General features: G+C 49.4%; 1 protein-coding gene across 2 annotated transcripts in view; it reads right to left on the reverse strand.

The window, feature by feature from the left end:
- The window catches only part of UBE2Z (ubiquitin conjugating enzyme E2 Z), a 92,213-nt gene extending 77,392 nt beyond the window's left edge, over positions 1 to 14,821 (reverse strand). Inside the window, exon 1 of one of the 2 annotated variants that reach the window (XM_086924242.1) lies at positions 14,415 to 14,821. In XM_086924242.1, coding sequence (XP_086780368.1) covers positions 14,415 to 14,779 — 365 coding nt within the window. In that variant the 5' untranslated portion in view covers positions 14,780 to 14,821. The remainder of the gene's footprint in view (positions 1 to 14,414) is intronic. The other variant, XM_086924243.1, reaches the window with a different exon arrangement.
- Between the last annotated feature and the right edge of the window lie 315 nt (positions 14,822 to 15,136).

Consider the following 15,136-nt stretch of genomic DNA (forward strand, 5'->3'; position numbering starts at 1 on the left):
CCAAGATATAAGGGATGAAGGTCAATGGCAACACGGTCAAACTTGCAGCATACGCCAATGACATACTCATCATGACAGAGAACCTGAGCCCTCGATAGATGCACTAATGAATACCATTGATGTATATGCCGAAGTAGCAGGGTACAAGCTTAACAGAAGCAAGTCCGAATGCAAGCCACTCAACGTTCACACCACCAGGGATGTGTAGGATCATCGGGCCTACACTGGCAAAAGGGAGCCCTAAAATACCTAGGTATCTATTTTGACAGGGACCTCAAGTCAACACTTGAGCACAACGAGAAATCATTAACAAACAAAATATATGACAGGCTAGACACGTGGTCCCCCAAGTACGTCAGCCGGTGGGGTAGGGTAGAAACAAACAAAATGATGATAACCCCCATGGTTAACTACCTGCTGAGCATGCTGCCACTAATAGTTACAGAAGATTTTCACAAAAAACTGAACACCATGATTAACACGTTCCTCTGGAGGGGTGAAAAAAAGCCAGGATTAGCCTCCAGAAACTTAGGCTCAGTAAGGACCTAGGGGGGGCTCAACGTCACAAACTTTAAGATCTTCCAGACAGCCTGCCTTGCCAGACAAGGCATATACTGGCTGACCTCAACTAGTGACACCCAGGCATAGTGGGCCTTGTGGGGTCAGTCATTTTTAAGCAGTACCTTTAACTGCCAAGGGTTACTTAGACAATCTTGTCGCTGCTTACATACCCTTGATTTTACTACACTATCAGGTTTGCACGATATTGATTTACCCTCCCATACCCTTCTCCACACACCCGCATGCAACATCCGGCTAATCCTCAAAAAGATCTCCGACAAAGTGACCCTTCGGGTGACCCGTAGGGAATTGCAGCGCTGGCCCTACGAGGAGCAAATTGCCCGATGATGAAGCATGACATCCCCCGGGGTGTGCGAGGGCAGCAGAGGAAGTATAATGTCTTTCCCTCTCCCATCAGGGTACTTTTTACCTAGGATTACTCATTCCCCACTCTTCCCTGTTTTTAATGTATGGGTGACTGTTTGCACCCAGATACGTGGGTGACTTTTGCACCCAAGGTATAGGAACTTTGTCCTCCTTTTGTGAACAGATTTAGTTTAGGAGCATGGACACTGGACCTTTATTGGCTCCTCGGTCCCCCTCTCTCTTTTGTTGAATATACTGGCTCACGCCAGAACAGGGTTATACGCCGGCTTGGCTGGAACTAGAAAGAGCCCTGCTGGGTGGCCTAAAACCCTGCGGCCCTCCTCACTGCTGACAAACACCCGGAAGCTAACAACACAATTCTCAGGAACACCAAAAACGCCCTCTTACAAGTAGACAAAAGAATGGAAAAAAAGCATAAAAAAATCCAAAAAGGTAATCCATTTGGTTCAACACAAAAATAAAATACAAGAACAGCATATTCACCTTAACCTCCTGGCTCCAGCGAGGTATCCACACCCCATCCCAACTAGAGGAGCGCGGGTCCCCATCCACCTTTGCCAGCCTACAACAGAATCATGACCTCCCAGACATAGAACTATATAACTTTCTTAAAATTAAGGCGGCAATCACCAAAGCAGGACTAAACAAAGAAGTACCAACAATACACCAATACCTGACAAACCTCAACAAACTTGGGCACTAAACGTCATACCTATATAAACTACTAAGGGCAAAAACATCTAGATTAAACAGTAAGGCCATAGAATACTGGTAAACATTACACGCCGGGCACTTTAGCAAGAGAGAAAAAGCTCACCTTTGGTCCTCGGCAAGCAGGAACAAAGTAACCACCACACTGGCACAAACAAAATTCTGGCTCCTACAGAGCGTACTGGACCCCGGCACGCCTAGCAGCGGTCAGGCTCATAGACAACGAACTATGTTGGAACTGTCAGAAACAGAAAGGAGACCTAGTGCACATGACTGTCCACTGCCCTAAAGTTAAAACATTCTGGGCGAAAGTAAGAGATTTCATCTATAATGTAACAGGGTACACTCCACAACTAGACCTCCTCAGCATAACAAATGCCTTCACGGCCCCAGAGATACACTCTGCCAATGACAGGAGCCTAATTGACCTACTCCTCATGGCGGCAACCAAGACAATCCTCTCTAACTGGAAGGACACGGGGAGGGCCACTTACAGAGTCTGGTTCAACTGGGTCACTTTCCTAAGGGGTGCGGACAACATAACAAAAAAATCAAACACCACAAGTTGGACGGGGCAATGAGATGTGGCTCTCCCTGGACAAATACCTTGACTCGCAAAATGCAGTGAACGCACCACACCGCCAGACACCCTCATGGTCTCCTCCCCCCCCCGGTGCCACCCGTCAGCAAACTCTGTAGTCATGCAACCCACAACACACCACACTCGTGCCCGTTTCCCCTTTTCTTCTTCTCGTCTTTCGTCCTACTTACCGTTATACACTATCTATGCCGCCCGACGGGGGCAACGCATATGAACCTGTAAGTAATGCCGAGGTTTCAAGCTGTTTATGTATAACCATCACTCAAGCGCCTCAGCAAGCCAGTATGTATCATTATCCATGCGTGTACCTACAGCAAACCAGTATTGCCTTCGTTTCGGCTTACTCTGTACTGTTTTTATAAAAATTCTTCTAATAAAATCTTTTGAAATAAAAAAAAAAAGATGATTTCACAGGTTGAATAGAAAGAGGGGTGGCAGCTCACTGTTTAGGGTCACTGAGTATTCAGTACACCCTCTCTTGATGAGTATGGGGTATAACTAGTGTTGAGTTCAGGATCTATGGTTGAGGGTGCTCTATTTGTAGTGGAGCTTCCAGGGTGTCACAGTTCCTGATCTACAGCCCAGACCTCACTAATGCCCCCTTGCTAAAATGATAGAGTGAGGAGGGCGTGTTAGACAGATGGATGGTTTTGTGTGGAACATTTGGACAGCTCACTTCCACCACACTTGGCCCCTCGTCAGAGCTTGTAGAGCAGGGGTTTCCAACCGTTTTTTAGTAATAGCTACTTCTGTTCAATAAAAATTATCCGGAGCTAGAAATATTGTTAGTGTCATAATGACCACACAAAACAAGCATTGGAAATGCAATAGGTCTCGCACCATTAGAGTTAGTGCTTTTAGAATTGTTTATGGGTTTTTTTGTAAATGTTTAGCATTTTTAGGTCTCGCGACCTATCGATGCGCGCAAGCGCATCGAGCGTAGCGAGAATTCATGTCGGCGAAAACATCTTCAAACCAAAGGGCTTTCAGCCCCGCGGTTTTCATGCAGTGCCCGTGTACATGCACGCGCATCGCATGCAAGCCCAGCCCAGTCCTCCCCTCATTCACGCCCACCCACCAGGCTCTCCCGCCCCCATCAGGCTTCTCTCCCAATCCGCATGCAAGCCCAGCCCAGTCCTCCCCTCATTCACGCCCACCCACCAGGCTCTCCCGCCCCCATCAGGCTTCTCTCCCAATCCGCATGCAAGCCCAGCCCAGTCCTCCCCTCATTCACGCCCACCCACCAGGCTCTCCCGCCCCCATCAGGCTTCTCTCCCAATCCGCATGCAAGCCCAGCCCAGTCCTCCCCTCATTCACGCCCACCCACCAGGCTCTCCCGCCCCCATCAGGCTTCTCTCCCAATCCGCATGCAAGCCCAGCCCAGTCCTCCCCTCATTCACGCCCACCCACCAGGCTCTCCCGCCCCCATCAGGCTTCTCTCCCAATCCGCCTGCCTCCCCTCGCGCATTCACGCCTCCCACCAGGCTTTCCCGCCCCCATCCGGCGTTTTATTTTTGTTTCTGGTGCACGTCGCGTTTCTCCTGTCCGAGTGCTCGTTTTGGCTTCCCAGGTCCCAGTTTATTGATCGCCTGTTTTTCCGTTTATCCTGCCCCCTTATCAGTTATTGTGCAGTGCAGCGTCCTGGGAGCTTGTTTGTCTGATCCCCGCTGCGTGGTATGTGCCGTCCGGGACTCCTCTGGCCGAGTCTGTAATGTGAGCTTCCAGGGGTGATTTTGCCGGGGCCTCCTTCCGGTCTGTTAAGCCCTCTTCACCTGCACTTCCGCCCAGCCCGCTGTGTACTGGAAGCCGCTGCTCACTGTCGCGATGCAGGCCGCTGATCTCTTCCAATCGCGCTATGCGTTCCCGTCGTCGGTTCGTTCCTGGATATCTGGTGCATCAAGCAGGCATGCATTCCTGAATCAACACTGCATGACCCAGTTTGTGGTAATTGTACCCACTTTGAATTCTCCCAGCTCTGCCCAGAAGAGAAACTTTTTCCTTTCAAACTGATTTGCCCAGTGCAGTTCTATTCACTTTAATCCTAAATGTGAATTCCTGCTTGCATACAATAATATTGTATTTGTGCACACAAACGAAATGGATGTGTTCCTAAAAAGCAGGGAATACATACATGAAATAAATGCACATTTGAATCGTTCATTAAGGATAAAAGCATATTTGGAAATTAATTTGCCAGAGTGCCTGTGTCAACCAGGGAGGCCTTGAGGACAAATAGCTGGGCTTTCAGAAACTTGATCCCAAACACGACTTGCTCATAATATGAATGTCTCTTTTTATGAGTGCCTAAGTTCATTGTGTTTTGTGGCTCACCCTCAACCCCCCACTCACCCTCACTCACCCTCAACCCCTCACCCTCACTCACCCTCAACCCCTCAACCCCTCACCCTCACTCACCCTCAACCCCTCACCCTCACTCACCCTCAACCCCTCCCCCTCACCCACCCTCAACCCCTCACTCACCCTCACTCACCCTCACTCACCCTCACTCACCCTCAACCCCTCACCCTCACCCCCTCACCCTAACTCACACTCACTCCTCACTCACCCCCACTCATCCTCACTCACCCTCACCCACCCTCAACACCTCACCCAAACTCACGCTCACTCACTCACCCTCAACACCTCACTCACCCTCAACACCTCACTCACCCTCAACACCTCACTCACCCTCAACACCTCACTCACCCTCAACACCTCACTCACCCTCAACACCTCACTCACCCTCAACACCTCACTCACCCTCAACACCTCACTCACCCTCAACACCTCACTCACCCTCAACACCTCACTCACCCTCAACACCTCACTCACCCTCAACACCTCACTCACCCTCAACACCTCACTCACCCTCAACACCTCACTCACCCTCAACTCCACAGTCACCCTCACACGCACTCACCCTCAACTCCTCACCCTCACACTCACACACTCACACCCCCTCACCCTCACACCCCATCAGCCTCACACCCCCTCACTCACACTCACTCACACTCAATGACAATAACTCACACTCAGACTCACACACCCTCACGCTCACACACCCTCACCATCACACCCCATCACCCTCACACCCCCTCACTCACTCACACTCAATGACAATACCTCACACTCACCCTCACTCACCCTCAACGCCTCCACCTCAACTCCTCACCCGCACTCACCCTCAACACCTCAATCACCCTCAACACCTCACCCTCAACACCTCACCATCACTCACCCTCAACACCTCACTCACCCTCAACTCCTCACTCACCCTCAACTCCTCACTCACCCTCAACTCCTCACTCACCCTCAACTCCTCACTCACCCTCAACTCCTCACTCACCCTCAACTCCTCACTCACCCTCAACTCCTCACTCACCCTCAACTCCTCACTCACCCTCAACTCCTCACTCACCCTCAACTCCTCACTCACCCTCAACTCCTCACTCACCCTCAACTCCTCACTCACCCTCACTCTCACTCATCCTTACTCACCCTCAACACCTCACCCTCATCTACGCAACGCCACTCATCTACTAATAGACACTCAACTACGCAATGCCACTCAACTATGCAACGCCACTCAACTACGCAACGACACTCACACATGCAACGCCACTCACACATGCAACACCACTCACACATGCAACGCCACTAAACAACGCAACACCACTCAACTACGCAACGCCACTCAACTACGCACACATGCAACGCCACTGCCACATGCAACGCCACTCACACTGCCAACGCCACTCACACTGCCAACGCCACTCACACTGCCAACGCCACTCACACTGCCAACGCCACTCACACTGCCAACGCCACTCACACTGCCAACGCCACTCACACTGCCAACGCCACTCACACTGCCAACGCCACTCACACTGCCAACGCCACTCACACTGCCAACGCCACTCACACTGCCAACGCCACTCACACTGCCAACGCCACTCACACTGCCAACGCCACTCACACTGCCAACGCCACTCACACTGCCAACGCCACTCACACTGCCAACGCCACTCACACTGCCAACGCCACTCACACAGCCAACGCCACTCACACAGCCAACGCCACTCACACAGCCAACGCCACTCACACAGGCAACGCCACTCACACAGGCAACGCCACTCACACAGGCAACACAAATCGCACAGCCAACGCCTCACACACAGGCAACACCTCTCACACAGGCAACGCCACTCACACAGGCAACGCCACTCACACAGGCAACGCCACTCACACAGGCAACGCCACTCACACAGGCAACGCCACTCACACAGGCAACGCCACTCACACAGGCAACGCCACTCACACAGGCAACGCCACTCACACAGGCAACGCCACTCACACAGGCAACGCCACTCACACAGGCAACGCCACTCACACAGGCAACGCCACTCACACAGGCAACGCCACTCACACAGGCAACGCCACTCACACAGGCAACGCCACTCACACAGGCAACGCCACTCACACACGCAACGCCACTCACACACGCAACGCCACTCACACACGCAACGCCACTCACACACGAACAACACTCACACACGAACAACACTCACACACGAACAACACTCACGTTGCCAATAGATCGCGCAGTACGACAGGTGGAACTATTACAATGGCAAATAACAATGCCTTTCACTGTTGTTATCATTTAGAATACATAAAGGGCTTTGTCATTTACACAACCAATAGCTCAAACTTTCCTACTGCGAGACCTATTGGCAACGCCAGTGCTTGTTGTTTCCTGTAGCCAATGCTAAAGTATTACAAATAAAAAAAGCCATAAACATTTCTAAAAGCTCTAACTGAAATGGTCTGAGAACTATTGCACTGTGTGAGGGTGAGGGTGAGTGAGGGTGAGTGAGGGCGAGTGAGGGCGAGTGAGGGTGAGTGAGGGTGAGTGAGGGTGAGTGAGGGTGAGTGAGGGTGAGTGAGGGTGAGGTGTTGAGGGTGAGTGAGGGTGAGGGTGAGTGAGAGTGAGTGAGGGTGAGGGGTTGAGGGTGAGGTGTTGAGGGTGAGTGAGGGTGAGGGTGAGTGAGGTGTTGAGGGTGAGGGTGAGTGAGGGTGAGGGGTTTTGGGTGAGTGAGGGTGAGGGGGAGTAGTTGAGGCTGAGTGAGGGTGAGTGAGAGTGAGGGTGAGTGAGGGGTTGAGGGTGAGTGATGGTCAGGGTGAGTGAGGGTGAGTGAGGGGTTGAGGGTGAGTGATGGTCAGGGTGAGTGAGGGTGAGGGTGAGTGAGGGTGAGTTTGAGGGGTTGAGGGTGGGTGAGTGAGGGTGAGGGGTTGAGGGTGAGTGAGGGTGAGGGGTTGAGGGTGAGTGAGGGTGAGGGGTTGAGGGTGAGGGGTTTGGGTGAGGGGTTGAGGGTGAGGGGTTGAGGGTGAGGGGTTGAGGGTGAGGGGTTGAGGGTGAGGGGTTGAGGGTGAGGGGTTGAGGGTGAGGGGTTGAGGGTGAGGGGTTGAGGTTGAGGGGTTGAGGTAGAGGGTGAGGGGTTGAGGGTGAGTGAGGGTGAGTTTGAGGGGTTGAGGGTGGGTGAGGGTGAGTGAGGGTGAGTGAGGGTGAGGGGTTGAGGGTGAGTGAGGGTGAGGGGTTGAGGGTGAGGGGTTGAGGGGGAGGGGTTGAGGGTGAGTGAGGGTGAGGGGTTGAAGGTGAGTGAGGGTGAGGGGTTGAGGGTGATACCAGTGACTGCCATACTAGGAATGAAAATATCAGGGAATTGCCTGGTAGACGAACCAACTAACCACGCTAACAGAAAAATGTGTAATCTGAATTTCTCCATCAAAAATTAAAAAAAGTGGGTCTTTGCAAAAAAATCCCATCAATGAACCAGTGGACATTACCCACGCAACTATCATATCTTCCTGCCAAGTCAGGCAAGCTCTTGCCACACTACACATTTCGTTTCCAGGTCCATATCTCTGAAAACAAGTTAGAAAAATGAACAGCCCCCCGGATATACAATACTGTAGGCTAGCAGGTCAAACACGGTGGATTTCAAGAGATTGTACCAACGGCTCATGCAGCGAGACAAGTCGATGAACGAAGGCTTTAAGAGCCAACTTCTTGCTTTACAAAACGTATATGGATATCTACAGCAAGTGGAAAGAGCAAGACGCATGCAGACGACGGGTTCAGTGGACTGCGACTGCTCCATGTGCGGGATGGGCGGTACCTGAAAGAGTCTACGCAAAGCAGGGTAACCTGACCCAGGAGGGGGGAGGAGGGAGGAGAAATGCGTCTCGGCCGGAGCAGGGGGCGGAGCAGGGAGAGCGGGCTTCACACGGCCGGCCGGTCGTGAAACTGAAAGCATGGCCGGCCGGCCGTAAGACACAAGCAAGGTGGGGAATGCTTCTATGCAAACTAACCGGCATCCCTGTATAGGTTAAACCACGTTTTAAAGGTAAAACGAACCAAACCACTGAGATCGGCAGAGTGAGGGGAAAGCGGCCAAGATGAAAATGAAGGTCCGGGAGGGCTCGCCAGTGGAAGACCATGGAAATGGTGCGACAGCTGTGACGGGTTCAGTGGACTGCGACTGCTCCATGTGCGGGATGGGCGGTACCTGAAAGAGTCTACGCAAAGCAGGGTAACCTGACCCAGGAGGGGGGAGAAATGCGTCTCGGCCGGAGCAGGGGGCGGAGCAGGGAGAGCGGGCTTCACACGGCCGGCCGGTCGTGAAACTGAAAGCATGGCCGGCCGGCCGTGAAAGCCTTTGATGCCGCAGGGGGTGGAGCGGCACCAGCTGGGAGAGTAGGCAAGGCAGGCGGCTGGGGGCATGTGCACGCGCATTTAAGCTCAATGCGCATGCGCATTGAGCTTAAATTTCTCGTGCACTGCAAGGAATCGCCACGATTCCTTGCAGTGGTGGATAAAGAGTGGATAAGCCCCTATAGTCTCGCTTGCTCGATGCGCATGCGCATCGACAGGCGAGACCTAAAAATAATAATAATAGAATACACATTCGTGTCAACTCTTCCGAGATTGTCAGCAGTGATTAACACTGCATTATGTATCGTCGCCAACAATAACATGAAATAGGCTTGGTTACTTTAAAATGTTTTTGCATGGTTAATACATAATAACCATAGGTGCAATGCTCATGGCACAAAGGTTATTATAGCGGCCCCCAAGAACACATCATTTATCACTCAAACGTCAGCTCTAAAAAACATTTTATTAACAACTTTTTTCCTGTAAACATTTGCTTTTGTGTTTTGAAAATACACATTTTCATCTATAAAAAACATTCTTTCGATTTTGGAATAGATATGGGATTTCAAGCAATCTACCAGTTTTAATTTAGTAGGGTGAGCTGCACACAGGAGAGCTACCTACAGGTAGATAGCTACCAGTAGCTCACGAGCTACTCGTTGGGGAAGCCTGTTGTAGAGAGCAGGGATTGAAATTGAGGTGTGTAAATTAATGTCTGGTTGTGCCTGGAAAAAAATTCTCATTGCGATTATGAAGAGCAGCCACTGACGTCTACAGTAGGATGATCAAAATAAAATATTACTTGGCTATTATTGAGCATCTGCCTAGTATAACAGACCAATAGCTCCTTCAATAATAACTGGAATTTTGATAGTATCCCTGGTCAACAAATGTGTATGTGTGTCAGCAAACGGACAACGTTGGGCGGGAGGTCACAGGGAAGCAAATTGGACATGGGAGGGCACATGGAAGAAAATTGCACAAGAGAGGGAGGGGGCACGGGGAAGCAATCGGACAAGGGAAGGAGGGTACAGGAAGCACACGAACACCAGAGGGGCGTGTGGAAGCAAGCACGGCAACGGAAAGCGGGCGGGTAGGTAGGAAGCAAGTGCAGCAACTGAAGGAAGAAAGGGGGAGACGCACGAGAAAGTAGAATTCAAAATACACAAGAAAGATAGCTGAAAAAACACAGGCACTCTCGCCAAAAAGTAAAAGCGTACCTGAAAAGGGAGGAGTGAAAGGACACAAGTAAGGGAAGCAAGTAGAAGATGGAGAATGCGAAGCAAATAAATCAGTGACGGCAAAACCAACCAAACAGCAAGCAACGTAAGAACTGAACGCTCCATAAATAATAGCAGTTATGAGATGAAACTAGTAAACTCAAGGTCACAGCTTTCGACATTGCTCTTTTGCGAATAGGTTTTTTAAAATTTTAAAGAAGCGCCATACTTGGCAAATGATAAGGGAAGCAAAAAAAAGTGGTATTCAATATTGTGTCTTTACTGTAACGACATGTTGTCTCCAGCAACTTGGTTGTAAGGCAACACAACTAAATATGCATTATTTATCAACATTTAGTGTATGGTTGAGGAGGTCAGTAGACAAAAAGCCATTTACTTATGAAAGGGTGGGTGGTGTACAGAATCGACTTTCGAGCCAAAGCATTCTGGTCCCGTTAGGGCATGGTAAGTATTTATCACCGTGTCGTGACCCTTGATAAAATTGGTACCTATTGTGTACGTGACAATCAAATGTTCATTTTATCGTTTCGGTAAAAACATTTTCCTTCGCATGAAACCAGTTTCACAAGTCTCCTGGCAAGTGCTCCGCAACTATTTATTTAGCTGCTAATCCGTATGAGTGCTTTGCCAATAGTATTGATATTACGCGTACTACAGCATTACCTGATAAGTGCACAAAAGTTTGAGACACAGAAGTTACTAAAATAAGTTACACATTGAGAATTAATAATTTGACAAAACGTCGGAAAGTTACTGAGCACATTGCCTAAATGATAATAAGTTATATATTTTTCTAAAAGAACACTGCGTAGATTACATTTAATGTGAGACGCTGCCTGACAAGATGTTCTTACAGACACAACAGTGGTCCCTAGCAAGGAGACACAATAATAACCAACATAAATATAGACCCAGTCAGTTCTATATTGTAGAAGACATGCCCAGCCGGACAGAGGTCTTCAAGTTTTATATTTCAATAAACGTTTTGCGAAACAATAATACACCTTCAACAATTCACTTTCGTGGGGCACAAGCCTGTACCAACCCACGACAGTACATAGACACAGACAACATACACAGAAGGGCTTACAAGGCAAGGTCAAAGAAGTCTCTGTAAAGTTTCAAAATTAAACAGAGAGATTCCAGTGGGTACCATTACATACTTTCGTGTAGTAAATCATTGTACTGGTATATGGTACACAAGGTCGACGACGTTTCGGACCCCCTTACTAAATGCTGGGGTCCATCATCAGGACAGAACAGTAGATGCCTTATTAAAATTTGAGCCTCTTTAGCCAAGGGGCATAAGGTTAAAGAGCTCACAGGCGAGCTAGAGTTAAACACGATGGGTCAGGACCGGTAATGAAGTTAGTCATCAGTGTGACTTGGTGAATCGGGATTACAAAGATAGTGTGTCAAGGTCCGGGGGCGGCGCGGGCAATTTACCGCAATACCGCTTGCACCTTGCGGTCCGGGAGAAAGTGGGAGCGCCGAGTCGCGCTTAGGTCCTGGGAAACCCGGTGCAGCCGACTAACCCGGCCACCCCCTGGATCCAGGACCTAAGCGTGACTCGGCATCTACTGTTCTGTCCTGATGATGGACCCCAGCATTTAGTAAGGGGGGTCCGAAACGTCGTCGACCTTGTGTACCATATACAGTACAATGATTTACTACACGAAAGTATGTAATGGTACCCACTGGAATCTCTCTGTTTAATTTTGAAACTTTACAGAGACTTCTTTGACCTTGCCTTGTAAGCCCTTCTGTGTATGTTGTCTGTGTCTATGTACTGTCGTGGGTTGGTACAGGCTTGTGCCCCACGAAAGTGAATTGTTGAAGGTGTATTATTGTTTCGCAAAACGTTTATTGAAATATAAAACTGGAAGACCTCTGTCCGGCTGGGCATGTCTTCTACAATATAGAACTGACTGGGTCTATATTTATGTTTGTTATTATTGTGTCTCCTTGCTAGGGACCACTGTTGTGTCTGTACGATAAGCTCCCCGAGGTCCCTCGCTGATACTCATTGGGGTCCCCTTGTTGTTTTAAATAGATGACAAGATGTTCTAGCACAGGCCATCCGCAATGAGTAAGCTTTCGCCGATTGACTTCAGTGACTCATGAAAATCAAAGGCGAAACAGGAAGTACTTGTCAATTTAGAGAATGTATGGTAGCATCTTTATACTGTGTTTCCAAGTACAGCAGCAACGAATACACTAATTTGAATGGCCTGACACCAAAGTAGTCCCCACTTTTGTATCTGTGGCAGGTAGTGCTCTGACACCTTTATTTATTTATTTATTTATTTAGTGTGTTTTGGTATCGCGCACAGCTACCCCAACGGGGTGTCCCGGCGCTCCTGAATAACTACATGCAGACCTTTGATGGTAAAATGAGGCAGAAGTAACTCAGCAGAACAGGTGAGTTTTGAGTGCTCGCCGGAAAGGTTGTTCATCTTTGATCAGCCGGATGGCAATAGGAAGTTTATTCCAGAGGGCCGATGTCAACACTGGGAAAGTTTTCCCACCTGAGCGGGATTTCCTAAATCTAGGAACCGACAGGAAGTTTTTTGACGAGGAACGTAGGGTCCTGAAGTTATTATAAGGAATCAAACAGGAAGACAGATATGCGGAGCCTTTACCCTGCATTGCCCGATGAGCTAGTACCAAAGCTTTAAATTCGGCCCTTTTTTGCAGTGGTAGCCAGTGGAGTTTGCGGCGGTGAGGGGTAATGTGCTCACGTAGGGGGAGACCGGTAACCAATCGCACCGCCGCATTCTGTACTGTCTGAAGGCGATGACTGAGCCCTACAGATAGGCCAGAGTAGAGGGCATTGGCGTAGTCCAGGTGCGAAGTAATTAACGCCTGGACAACAATCTTCCTGGTATTACTGGGTAGAAAGTGAATGAACTTTTTTATCATTCTAATCTTGGCTAGACAGGCAGTGGAGACTGTATGCACTTGATGATGAAAAGTAAGGTTGGAGTCCCATCTCACTCCAAGATTCTTCACAGATTCTTTTGGGAGGGGGGGGGGGTACTTAAGTCAGTAGGCCACCAAATATTAGGGTCAAGTGGAGAAGGCTGGTGAAAAAAGAGAACCTCCGTTTTCCCAGCATTCAATCTAAGAAAATTATTGTCCATCCAATGGGCAATAGTACGGAGACAATTTTTTAATGGATCAAAAGTTGAGGGAGAGATGTTATCAAATGAAAACATAAGCTGGATATCATCAGCATAGGAGGTGACCTTTATACCAGTTTGGGCGATGATATCGAAAAGTGGGGAAAAATAAACATTAAATAAGAGGGGGCTCAGCGAGGAGCCTTGAGGGACTCCCCACCGAAGCGGACGACTTTCAGAAATGAATGGGGGGGGTAAACACTGCCTGGGTCCGGCTAGACAAGAAGGATGAAATCCATCCTAAGGCTGTGCCCTGGATACCTTTTGAATGCAGGCGATCAAGGAGGAGGGGGTGGGAGACGGTGTCGAATGCTGCCGACAAGTCCAGCAGCACCAACACCGCTCTTGATCCCTCGTCCAGCCTCCATCTTACTGCGTCTGCCATCTCAATGGCGAGATTAGGTGTAGGGATGGCGTTAGAACGGGTTGTTAGTTTAGTGGTGGGGAGGAGAGTTCGTCAGTGGGTGCCACTTCTAGTAACTCTGTATGATCATAGGAAAGGGTACATGGTCAGAGGTGATGGAGGGTGTAGTAACGCGTTTCTGTCCAGCTTTCGAGTACAAATAGCGATGAAAAATAGAGATGCGTCGTTAAAATGACAAATGGGTAGGTAATATTGCCTTTCAACCATAGCACATACTACTACTGATGCAATCGCTGTGTAAAGGGGTGTTGCTGATGGGGTCAGTGTGGAGGATGGAGAACCATGGCGGTACTTTATTTGCAGCTTACATTCCACCGATCCTTTCTAGCAGTGTACATGTGTTTAATGGTGATAAAAATTGATTTAGCATTAGAACGATTAGATGGGTAGGGTTGTAAAACTGTGTAGAAGCAACCAAGGATCCCGATACTTAAACTCATGAGGTACAAAACAAACTACGCTCACGCCCCTCTTGTTGCGTATTGGGTATGTTGGTGGTGGCAGTTGGATGTGTCAGTAGCTAGGGATGGCTATTACAGTATCGAGTATCACAATTGTGTTAAAGGGGAATTTTGGGAGGGAGCCGCACCTTTTGATCCGCAGCACGCACTGTGCTGATGCCCTCTCGTTGTCCCAGTCGCTGCTCACTGTGGGATCCCAGAAGCTGGAGTATGAGAGGAGCGCGGTCCCTGCCGATGGCAAGCCGCTCAGTGGAGAGATTGTGCCTATAGGTGGCATGGGTGCAATAGTCGCGATTGGGGGCATAGGAGCAATAGTTGCGATAGGGGGGACGCCTCCGGGCGGCACTCCGTAGCCAGCTGCTGCCCATAACTCCGCTGGCAGGAAGGTGGCGTTTCCCGCGCCGCCTCCCGACACAGGTGATGCCCCTGAACCGTTGCCACCAGTTGCCATCACCGCCGCCAACACCGCGTCCTCCCCAGGACTCTCCGCCATTCCGTCGCTACAGCCACTTCCGGGATCAACGAGACGAGAACAGACTGTGCGCGTAGAGTAGATCGTCAAGTTTGGAGACAGAACGTCTCAAACAAAACCAACGAGTCTTGATCCAGAGCGTCCCGTTCGGAGATTGGATAGTACATTGGTGATAAACAACTAGACTGCTAATTTATGTTCTTTCTGTGACCACAGTGGCGCCATGCTGCTGGACTAAACAACTTTAGGCCCCTACAGCGTTTCGTGCAATTAGCGTGTAACGAAAACGCATTTTGATCGAACTACTGTTCCATGAACTAGTCAGAACGATTTAATTTTTAGTCTGTAAAAACAGCCTTACCTTTAAAATGCATAAAC

The sequence above is a fragment of the Lissotriton vulgaris genome, chromosome 5 (assembly GCF_964263255.1).
Source record: "Lissotriton vulgaris chromosome 5, aLisVul1.2, whole genome shotgun sequence".
Taxonomy (NCBI): Eukaryota; Metazoa; Chordata; class Amphibia; order Caudata; family Salamandridae; genus Lissotriton; species Lissotriton vulgaris.